The sequence below is a fragment of the Bos taurus genome, chromosome 3 (assembly GCF_002263795.3).
Source record: "Bos taurus isolate L1 Dominette 01449 registration number 42190680 breed Hereford chromosome 3, ARS-UCD2.0, whole genome shotgun sequence".
NCBI classification, from domain to species: Eukaryota; Metazoa; Chordata; class Mammalia; order Artiodactyla; family Bovidae; genus Bos; species Bos taurus.
This window is the reverse complement of record NC_037330.1, coordinates 19,967,462-19,979,300: the sequence shown is the minus strand read 5'-3', so window position 1 is coordinate 19,979,300 and position 11,839 is coordinate 19,967,462. Positions and strand designations below refer to the sequence as shown.

The following is an 11,839-nucleotide window of genomic DNA, read 5'->3' as shown; positions in this document are numbered from 1 at the left end:
TTTCAAGGACATTTATGCTTATTATCCTCTGCACTTTTTCCACACTTTATTATTTTAACAGTCCTACCTAATGTTTGTTGGATGCACCAATTACATGCCAGTGAATGTGCTATGTGCATGCGTGCATGCTAAGTCACTTCAGTTGTGTCCAACTCTTTGCAACCCCATGGATCTTAGCCCACCAGGCTCCTCTGTCCATGGGATTCTCCAGGCAAGAATACTGGAGTGGGTTGCCACTTCCTTCTCCAATGTGCTATAGTCTTTGTATATTATTATTTAATCTTCTCACTGCTGTGAGGTAGGATGATTATTCTCCTCATTTATAGCTCAGTTGGTAAAGAATCTGCCTGCAGTGCAGGAGACCCTGGTTTGATTCCTGGGTCGGGAAGGTCCCCGGGAGAAGGGATAGGCTACCCACTCCAGTATTCTTGGGCTTTCCTTGTGGCTCAGCTGGTAAAGAATCCACCTGCAATGTGGGAGACCTGGGTTGGAAAGATCCCCTGGAGAAGGGAAAGGTGACCCACTCCAGTATTCTGGCCTGGAGAATTCCATAAACTGTATAGTCCATGGAGTCACAAAGAGTTGGACACGACTGAGTGACTTTCAATTCACTGTCACTCAACAGAGGGGAAATTCAAGTTCTGAGAGGCTGTATATTTTGCCTTTCAAAACCTGGTATTGCTGACCTGGGATTGAAGTTTAAAGTAGTACTTTTCCAACAAATCATTTTGCTTCCCACTTTCTGGAATTTCCTTCCCCATCACTGCCTTTTGAAATCCCATTTCTCCTTCATGGCCCATCTCTATCCAAAAAAAATCTTTCTTTATCCCTAGCTTAATGTCTCTTTTTGAGTCTCTACAGTACTTGGAGGCTCTGTTGTGGCAAACTCACAGATTCTGAGACCAGAAAAACCATTCATCATTCTCTTAATTCTCTATCTAATCTCACAATTATTTGTGTATTGGCCATACAAATATACCAGTTGGGCCATACACATGTACCAGCTGGTCCCTTAAGTACAGAAACTAGGTGTACCTTACTCATTTTTGTATCCGCCATAGTATAGAATGCAATGATACAGTAGGAACTCAATAAATATGTACTGACATGATTTAAATTATTTCAACAGCCTTCAACCCAATCTACCTTGCAATTTCATCCTGTACATCACTACCAAGTTGTTCTCTTAAGACACATTTTTTAAAAGTTTATTATTTCTTTTTTGGCTGTGTTGGGTCTTTGTTGCTGCACGCAATCTTTCTCTGGTTGTAGCAAGAGGGAGCTATTCTCTAGATGTGATGCTTGGGCTTCTTATGGCAGTGGCCTCTCTTGTTGCAGAGTATGGGCTCTAGGGCAAGCAGTCTTCAGAAGGCATGGTGCACAGGTTTAATTGCCCTGCAGCATGTGGGGTCTTCATGGATCAGGGACTGGAATCTGTGTCTCCTGTATTGGCAGACAGATTCTTCACCACTGGACCACCAGGGAAGTCCTAAAACGCATTTTTATCGCACCATTTTTACAAATGCTTTCTGTAGCCTGCTGCATTGTCTCACAATCAATTAAGAGTAGATTTTTAGAAATGTTCACCCTCTGCTGTAGTCAAGTTGCTCTTGTGAGCCCCCACATTACACAGTCATTTGTGTCTTTCTGAAATGGCTCTCTCCACCCCTTGGCCTCTCTACCTTGCAAGTTCTGCTTCCCAAATATTGCCTTTCCTGGTCTTCTCTGGCTACTTCACCATCTTCCATTTCTATATACTTTTTAAATTTAATTTTTATTGTATATTAGAGACAAGTTGATTTACAATGTTGTTTTAGTTTCAGACGTACAGCAAAATGATTCAGTTATACATATATTCCATATACTTTTAAGAAACAAATTGTACCATGCAATTCTGAACTTATTCTCTATTTCCATCACATAAGATAGTGATGCTGCCTTGGGAATACAGAATCCTGTCTTATTTTGTATTGTTTTGTTTAATACATGTTTAAGCAAAAACTAAGAAATATTTATTGGATTAATTTTCTAATTATTATCTTCTACATGTTTTATCTTCACTTCTGATACATCACCCATTTGGCCGTGTCTTCTGAGGCTTTTTAGCCAGCCTCAGGTTTGTCTGCTTCTTTTGCTCCCCTCCTGGTATAGAAAAGTCTATAAACAAACATACTATTTAAAAACATTAGGGGAATACGTTATTACATAAGTCTACCCTTGTGTACACTTGCTGCATGTTATAAAATGAAGCTCACCCTGCAACCTTCCAAACCTGTAAACTGGATTTTTGCACAGTAGTCTCCTTTGAAATGGGGCATACTTGTTGTTGCACATTTAACTACAGTTTTGTTTTTTAGAGAGGAAATCTGCAATAGTACATTATTAAATCTCTAGCCTGCTGCTTCCCTTCCATCACAGATGAGGAAACAGCTCCAGAATGATGCCAAAAAGGGAAATGAAAGCAGAATAAGGAAGCCTAATGCTTTCTCCAGGTTTTAAGACACCACCCCGTAGGCTTATGCACCCTGAAAGCCAGCTGCTTCAAGTTTCTCTGAGGAACTATCTTACGTGGTTTTACAGAAAAAGACTGATTTTTAGGATGATACCGATGCTAGTTTTACCCTCTGTTAATTTACCCAAGTGATTAATTTTGTGCTGGGAATTTAATAACAGACATTATTTCCATAGTTAAAATAGTTCAGTTGTTACTGACCCTTCTGTCCCAGAAGTACACAAAGGTAAGAAGAATACACTTAATAGGGACTTCCCTGGAGGTCCAGTGGTTAAAATTCCAGGCTTTCACTGCACGGGGCATGGGCTTGATCCTCAGTTGGGGAACTGAGATCCCACATGCCATGGGAACATGGTCCAATATCCTCTCATACTTAGTACAGTATGGGAGACTAGACAATTAATTAGCTCTATGTCAAAATTATCCAGTTTACATTTTCTGAAGAAAGAAAACAGGATTCTTGAAGCACTGAGGAAAACAGACATTTTATATTGAAAATCTACAGTATTCCTAATACTTCCTATATAATTATCTGCTTGGTGCATTATTCTGAAAATATTTGATCCAGTAGACATCCCCCATTGTCTTGGGTGCCCACCTTGGTCACTTGGCAATGTGTGCTCAAAGAAAGAAGGTTAATTTTACCAAGATATCAAAACATTACTCAGGAGTACTGGGGTACCAAAAACGAGACCCTTCCCTCAACAAATGTATAACAATTGTGACACACTTGATGAGTTATAATCAATTCCAACTTAAGTCTCAGAAATTTGTCGGTAATAATGAAGTACCAAAATTTACAAGTGATACATTTAAAATTAATTAGATTCAGGTTATCTCTGTAATAGCATCACTTTGAAAGAATATATGTACATTCCAATATGCTTTCTGGGGGAAGAAAGGGAAGTTTATGGATAGCTACCAGAGACTGACATTATTTCGTGAGTGTACCCATGGAAATGTGTCACAAGCAATAGGTGTGAGCAACATCTGTCTTCTCCACAGGAGTGGAGAATATTAGAGCTAAAGCATGTCTTACAGTGTACATTATTTGTCTATTTCACCAAGCCATCATTTCCCCTTCTTGTGGTAATATCATCTTTATTTGAAATCAGGCAGAGCAGGACAAGGGGGAACAAGCAATATGTTCAAGGAAGTCTCTGAGGCAGCCTCCACAGAGAAGCAGAAGGAATTGGAAGATAAAGTGACGAGTCCAGAGAAAGCTGAAAAAGTAAAATTAATAGCAAGGGATCCTCATCTGGGACAAAAGCCTAGAGGTTCAGATTTTTTAAGAAAATGTTTGCAGAAAGGGAAAAAATACTTCAATTCTGGGGATTACAACATGGCAAAAATGAAGAACAAGCAACTTCCTATTGCAGTTCCAGATAAGACAGAGATCACTGGCAACCACAAGCCTACTCCACAGGATCTTTCTCAACGAAAGCCTTGCCTTGTTGCCAGCAAGCTGACTGGCTGATTAAAAGAGCTGAACTGCGTGAATCTTCTAATTTCCTTTATTTCTGTGCTGTTCAATTTATTCAGAAACATAGGTCTCCCATTATTTCTCCTTAATATGTTACTTCTCCACTTTTAGTTTAACAATGCACTGATGAAAAGAACATGTTAGTGTGCAATATAATCTGCTTGAAAATGATTGTATGTATTGTTGTTCAGTTGCTAAAGCATGTCCAACTCTTTGGAACCCCATGGACTGCAGCACGCCTGGCTTCCCTGTCCTTTACTATCTCCCAGAGTTTGCTCAAATTCATGGCCATTGAGCGGGTGATGCTATCTAACCATCTCATCTACTGTCGCCCTCTTCTCCTTTTGCCTGCAATCCTTCCCAGCATGAGGTCTTTTCCACTGACGTGGCTTTTTGCATCATGTGGCCAAAGTATTGGAGCTTCAGCAACAGTATTCAGGGTTGATTTCCTTTAGGATTGACTGGTTTGATCTCCATGCAGTCCAAGGGACTCTCAAGAGTCTTGCTGTTGTCTAAGTCATATCTGGCTCTCTGCCACCCCATAGACTGGAATACAGCCCCACCCATCAATAGATAGGCTGCCTAGTCATATTAGCTCACATGCTTAGTCGCTCAGTCGTGTCCAACTCTTTGTGACCCCATGGACTAAAAAAAAATTTTTTTTTTTTAAATAAGATAAAACAGGGACCCACCCCCTACCCCCCCCACACACATTGGGTTAAGAGAAAAGCAACTCCCCCACCAGCTCCAGGGGTGGGTGTAGGACCCAAGGCTAGACTATCAGAACTTTGCATCCTCTGGCTATAGTGACTAGGGAAAAAATATTTGGCTGCAGGAACTAGCAGGAGGAATTGAACCAAGGGCTACTGAATTGCTATAGAAACTTGACAAAGAATCCCCAGGCCTATCAGTCTATTGCCTTTCTAGGCTCCCAACTTGTACCACAGCTAAAGCTGAGTAGTCAGTCTCAAGAAAGGGCATTAACTCCATACCTACAGGGGGATCAGTGGTAAAGAATCTGCCTGCATTGCAGGAGACACAGGTTCAATCCCTGGGTCAGGAAGATCCCCTGGAGAAGGAAATACCCACTTCAGTATTCTTACCTGGAGAATCCCATGGAAAGAGGAGCCTGGTGGGCTATAGTTCACGAGGTTACAAAAGAGTCAGACATGACTTAGCAACAAAACAGTCACCACCACCACCTCTGGTATAGCCATGAAGAATAAGAACAAGCAAGATTATCTAGCAGGAAGAACCAGGGGCCAATAAAGAAGATCCCTAGAGAGAACAAATTTGGTGGTTGCCAATTGGCTGGCCAAGAAACTCACTTCACCACCAGGGAAGGGGGAGTCTTCCTTATTCTAGCCCCGCTGGGTATAATGTATGCTATGGATCAACGATAACTGTTCTATTTTTCATCCATTCTCTCCTTTCCAGAATTAGACTTCCATTGTAGTTATTCTATTTTTCTCCACCATTTTTTAGATATGTTAGATATAGACAAGTTTTGGTTGCCAGACCTCAAGGGGCCATATCCAAACTTGATGAGGAAGACAACATACATCAGTCAAAACTCTTCATCTTGAACCTGAACAAAGGATCCAGATAACATCATAGGTTGTCTCACTGGGGAGGGAAATTTGGTAAGCATTTTTTCAATATAAGCATGAATATTTTTTAACCACAACTACTCACCCCTTACTTCCTTTCTAACAGAATTCTAATCTTGTTTATAGAACTGTTTTCCACAAGGCCATGGCCTAAAATGAAGTCAGAGAGGTAACCTGGGACCATATCATGCTTGTAGGTCACTTAAGAATTTGCATTGTATTCTAAATTCACTAAAATATAAGCTCCATGAGGTCATAGATTTTTGTCACTGTCCTAGAACAGTGTCTGGCATGTTAAATACACGTTAGTTTAATGGGAGGGCTTTGTGCAGGGCAGTGATATGACCTGCTGCCCAGAGAAGAGACTACAGGGTACAGAGCGTGCAGCATGGAAGTAGGGAGGTTAGTAAGTCTACCACAGAATCCAGGCGAGAAGTGACAGGGATTCAAACTGTGGGCAGGGGTTGTGGTTGAGGTAGAGAAGTGGCCAAAGCACATTTTGAAGACAGAGACAGAATTTTCTAATATGGATTATAAGAGAAACAGAGAAGACAGGAATAACAACAAAACAGTTATTAATAAACATGGAGCAATGTTTGATTCAAAATCACATGGCTAGATAATAAAGCTTTAAATAGTTGCTAGAACTTCTCTCCTTGGTTCATTTTAAATTCTAGTAAACAATACATAACATAAAATTTACCACTTTAGCTATTTTTAAGTATACAATTAAGTGGCCTTAAGTAAATTAACAATGTTGTGTAATTATCACCACAATCTATTTCCAGAAATTTTTTTAAAACATAGACTTTTTAGAGCAGTTTTAGGGTCACAGCAAAATTGAGCTAAAAGTACAAAGAGTTCCAGTATTTTCCTTTTCCCAACATACTCATAACCTCCCCTACTTAGAAACTGTTCATCATTCCAAACAGAAAACTTGTACTCTTTAAACAATAACTTAGGATTTTGCTCTCTACTCCCTGATGGCGCAGTGGTAAACAATCCACCTACCAATGCAGGAGACGTAAGAGACACTGATTCGATCCCTGGGTCAGGGGGAATCTCTGGAGGAGGAAACGGCAACCCACTCCAGTATTCTTGCTTGAAAAATTCCACGGATAGAGGAGCATGGCAGGCAAAGTCACAGAGTCAGACATGACTGAGAGACTGAACACAGCCAGCCCCTGCCTATACTTCTAGTCTATTTTCTGTTTCTATGAATTAGTCTATTTTTAAATGCCTCATATAAGGCATTTAATGAATCATTTGTGCTTTTGTGTTTGGCATATTTCACTTATCATGTTTGCACTGTTCTTTCATGTTGTAGTATGTATCAATGGTTCATTTCTTTTTAAGGCTGAATAATATTCCATTGTGTACATATATATACCACATTTTGTCTATTCATCTGTTGATGCATACTTTATTTCTACCTTTTGCTATTGTGAATAACGTTGCTAAGAACATTAGTACACAAGTATCTGAGTCCATGTTTTCAATTTTTTTGATGTATATCTCACAGTAAAATTCCTAGAGTAGAACAATATGGTAATTCTATGTTTTACTTTTTACAACAGTTGCACTTTATGTTTCCACCAACAATGTACCAATTTTTCTACATTGTTCCCACACTTGCTATTTTTTGCTTTTTTGTAATAGCCACCATAATAAGCGTGAAGTGGTATTTCATTATTTGATGTGTACTTCTCTAAAGGCTGAAAGTGAAAGTCGCTCAGTTGTGTCTGACTCTTTATAACCCTATGGACTATACAAGTCCATGGAATTTTCCAGGCCAGAATACTGGAATGGGTAGCCTTTCCCTTCTCCAGAGGATCTTCCTAACCCAGGGATCAAACCCAGGTCTCCCACATTGCAGATGGATTCTTTACCAGCTGAGTTGCAAGGGAAGCCCAAGAGTACTGGAGTGGGTAGCCTGTCCCTTCTCCAGGGGATGTTCCCAACCCAGGAATCGAACCAGGGTCTCCTGCATTGCAGGCAGACTCTATCAACTGAGCTATGAGGGAAGCCCTCTCTGAAGTCTGGTGATGAGCATATTTTCATGTGTTTATTGACCATTTGTACATCTTTGGAGAAAAGCTCATTCAAATCCTTTGCCCATTTTTGCAATGGGTTGTTTTCTATTGTTGAGTTGCAGCTCTTTATATATTCTGGATATTATATTTTTAGTCAGATATGTGATTTGCAGACATTTTCTCCTACTTTGTGGGTTGTCTTTTGGCTCTCTTGAGTGATACTTTGATGTACAAAAGTTCTAAATTTTGATGAAGTCAAATTTATTTCATTGTTGTTACTTATATTTGTAGTGTCATGTCTAAGACAAGGTCAGGAAGATTGATTGATTTTTCGATATATAGAAAAGCACTAAAATTATTAACTTGAGATACCTATTCTTTGTAGTTAGCAGTAATTTTTTGACAAGATGTATGCTTGACTATGTGTATTTCCCAGCTAAGAAAATTCATATACATATTTGCTCCTCCCCCTAACTCTTTGGAGCAGTCCCCTTATAGCAACTGAGAGGCTGTTTCCCAGGCTATAGTACTCAGTAAGCTCCCTGAATAAAACATAACTCACAACTTTCACCTTGTATGTTTTTCCTTAAGTTGTCACAGGAAAGCAGACTTTAGGCTATAAATGCCCAGAAGTGAAGATCAAATTCCTGAAGTCCATGGACAAACTAAGCTGTATTTTAAAGGTTTTTCAAGAGTATTAGAGCCTGAAAATTCAGCAAGACGGATGTGTACTATAAAAGAATAAAACTGCCCAGTAGTATTATAATATCTGTGCCACTGAAAGTTAATGGGCTGTCTCTTGTAAATTTTCATATCCTCCTCACAACATCTATGAAAGATAATGAGAAATAGAGTATATTATAGCTAAGAGCACTAGGACCTTGGATTCCAAAAGAGCAAGCAGTCAGCCAAATGCAGAGTATGAGACATTCTATCGGACAAATGATCTGGCTTCTCCATGGAATCAATTACAAGAAAAAAAAGTAGGTGTGTGTGGGGAGAGGGCAGGGTGAGGAGGTGACTGTCAACAAATACAGGAGACTTAGGAAATACATGCAATGCATAAAACTGTTTGGATACTAATTTGAGAAAACTAACAGTAAAAAAACACCAGTAAATGATTGGAGAGGTTTTAAAATGGGCTAAATATTAAATGATACTAAGAAATAACTATTAATTTTGTTGGATGTACTAATGGCATGGTGGTTATATTAAAAAATTTCTCACTCAGAGATGTATAATGAAATATTTATGAAGTGATATCTGGGATTTGCTTTAAAACACTGAAAAAAATGAGAAGGGATAGACGAAACAAGATTGGAAAATGTTGGTAATTGTTGACAATGGTGATGTATACAGGGATTCACTCTACCACTCTTTCTCCTTTCATATATATGTTTAAAGTGTTCTATAACAAAGTTAAAAATAAAAATAAATAATAAAATATGTAAAAGGAGAAAGAAAAACAAAACAGACCTGGTCTGCATCCTGGTTCAACCACTTACTTGCTAGGTTACCTTGCAGAAGCTATTTGAAATCTGTAAAATGGCAATAATAAGGGTAGGTAAAGCATTTAACACATTATGGTCTGCATAGTAAAGCTCAATAAATGTTAGCTAATATTATTATGAAAGAAATAAAAAATATAATTACAGACTTGATTTACAGTAATTTAAAAACTTCTTTGTGTCAAAATATTAATAATTAATTACTGTATGATTTGTAACAGAACTCTGGAAACAATATAGATGTTCATTTACTGAAGTTTACTCACATGAATTATATACATTTTTATAAGGGAATTTCTCACATCTATAAAAATAATCACGTGCTAAGTTGAGACCTATAAATTCTATTGCTCAGCATCATTTTGGAGATACTATCTAATATAAACAGACAAAAAAGAAATTAGAGGTAAAAATCAAAAAGAAAACAGTAATACTGACTTCTGTGGATGATATGCTCACATACTCAAAAACCTCTCCCCAAAATCAAAAGAATCAACCGCAAAAAGTACAAACCAAAAAAGAATTCAAGGTAAGGTGGTGGTTGTTGTATTAGTCGCTCAGTCGTGTCTTACTCTTTGCAACCCCATGGGATTGTAGCCCACCAGGCTCCTCTGTTCATGGGATTCTCCAGGCAAGAATACCGGAGTAGGTTGCCATTCCCTTTTCCAAAGTATAATGTTACCTGTAAGTATTTTGTGGATGTTCTTTATCAAATTGAATGTGTTTCCCCCTATTCCTAATTTGCTGAAGGTTACGTGACACCAAAAGCACAGTCTATACACGGGAAAACTGCTAAACTGCATTTTATCAGCAATAAAAATCTTTGCATTTCAAAAGACTCTCTTAAGAAATTGAAAAGAAGGGACTTCCGTGGTGGTCCAGTGGTTAAGACTCCCAATGCAGGGGGCACGGGTTTGACCCCTGGTTGGGGAACTAAGATCCCAAATCCCATATGCCACACAGCATGGCCTAAAAAATTTTAAAATGGAAAGAAAATTTGCAGACTGGGAAAAAATATCTGAAAATCATACATCTGATAAAGGAGTTGTATGCAAAATATATAAAGAATTCTTTGGACTAAATAAAAGACAACCCAATTAAAAATGGGCAAAAGTTTGTAAGTTCACCAAGAAAGACATTTGAGTGGCTCTTTAGCCCATGCAAAGATACTCAACAGCGTCAGTCACCAAGGCAACTCAGACCAAACCCACACTGAGACCCACCTCACGCCCACCAGGACAGCTGGCATCAGACAATACAGAGAGGATGAGGAAGTGAAGAAGTGAACACTCAGCACTCAGGTAGGAATGTGAAATGGTGGCTCCACAAGTCTACTTAAAGTAAGGTAGCTGAGTACAAAAACTAATATAAGAGAAATCAACAGCTTTCAAATATACATCCAATCAGAAATTATATTGGAAAAGACCACATTTAAAGTGCAAAATAATAATAAAAGGTAAACTCACTAGAAAAGAGGTTAGCAAGAAATGGGTAATATCTGTAAGAAGGGCACAAAAGAACATTTGACAAAATATAAAGGCACCTCTTACTCTTAGATAGGAAGGTTCAATACTATAAAGAAGTCAGTTTTCCCTAAAGATATAAATTTAATGTCATCCAAATAAAAATACCAGAATTTTAGACAACATGGCAAGCTAATTCTAAAGATCACATGGAAAAAATAGAAAACAAGACTTTTCAGGAAAAAAAATCTAGAAAAGGAGAGTAATAAGGGGAAGACTAATGTGACTAGATATTAAAACATTATTAAATGTATGAAACCAGTTAAGTACAGATATACATATTAAGGTATCAGAATAGAAAATCTAGAAATAAACCCAAATACATATAGACATAAAATAAATCTTTGCTCACATAGCCATACAAAAGGAAATTTTAAGGGATGTTCTTCAGGCAGAAAGAAAAAAAAAATCAAAATACTAGAAGTGTGTAGATTTGCATAGTGAGGAGTCAGACCTCTCTCAAGCTTGTCTTTACAAACATCACAGAGACTACCTGCAGATTACTGCATGTGCTCACTCATGCCTACACATTTCAATATACTATTCTTGGGGTCTGAATGCCGTTTTACATTCCCAATCTGCTAAATTAATACCTGTGCTTCAGAAAAGTTCAGGAGTAGGAGTTATGCTTCCATTAAATATTCTTTTTTGAGAAGAAATAGAGTATGTATGCAGAGAAGGCAATGGCACCCCACTCCAGTACTCTTGTCTGGAAAATCCCACGGACGGAGGAGCCTGGTAGGCTGCAGTTCATGGGGTCGAGAGGAGTCGGACACAACTGAGCAACTTCACTTTCACTTTCATGCATTGGAGAAGGAAATGGCAACCCACTCCAGTGTTCTTGCCTGGAGAATCCCAGGGACGGGGGAGCCTTGGTGGGCTGCCGTCTCTGGGGTCGCACAGAGTTAGACACGACTGAAGCAACTTAGCAGCAGAGTATGTGTGTGTGTGCTCAGTCATCTCCGACTCTTTGCTACCCCAAGGACTGTAGCCATCAGGTCCCTCTGACCATGGAATTTTCCAGGCGAGAATACTGGAGTGGGTTGCTATTTCCCACTCCAGGGAATCTTCCTGACCCAGGGATCAAACCAGCATCTCTTATGTCTCCTGCACTGGCAGGTGGATTCTTTACCACTGTGCCACCTGGGAAGCCCTAGAGTATGTGCAGAG

General features: G+C 38.9%; 1 protein-coding gene across 1 annotated transcript; it reads left to right on the top strand.

Annotated features, from left to right (window-relative positions):
- The first annotated feature begins 3,656 nt into the window (after nucleotides 1-3,656).
- On the top strand, nucleotides 3,657-4,166 carry LOC112445950 (cAMP-regulated phosphoprotein 19). The gene has a single exon (XM_059884996.1). It carries the CDS (start codon nucleotides 3,657-3,659, stop codon nucleotides 3,987-3,989), a length of 333 nt encoding a protein of 110 aa, XP_059740979.1. The 3' UTR covers nucleotides 3,990-4,166.
- Nucleotides 4,167-11,839: the final 7,673 nt, after the last annotated feature.

Coding starts and splice junctions, on each gene's coding strand:
- LOC112445950 (XM_059884996.1), top strand. CDS start 3,657: ATGTTCAAGGAAGTCTCTGAGGCAGCCTCCACAGAGAAGCAGAAGGAA.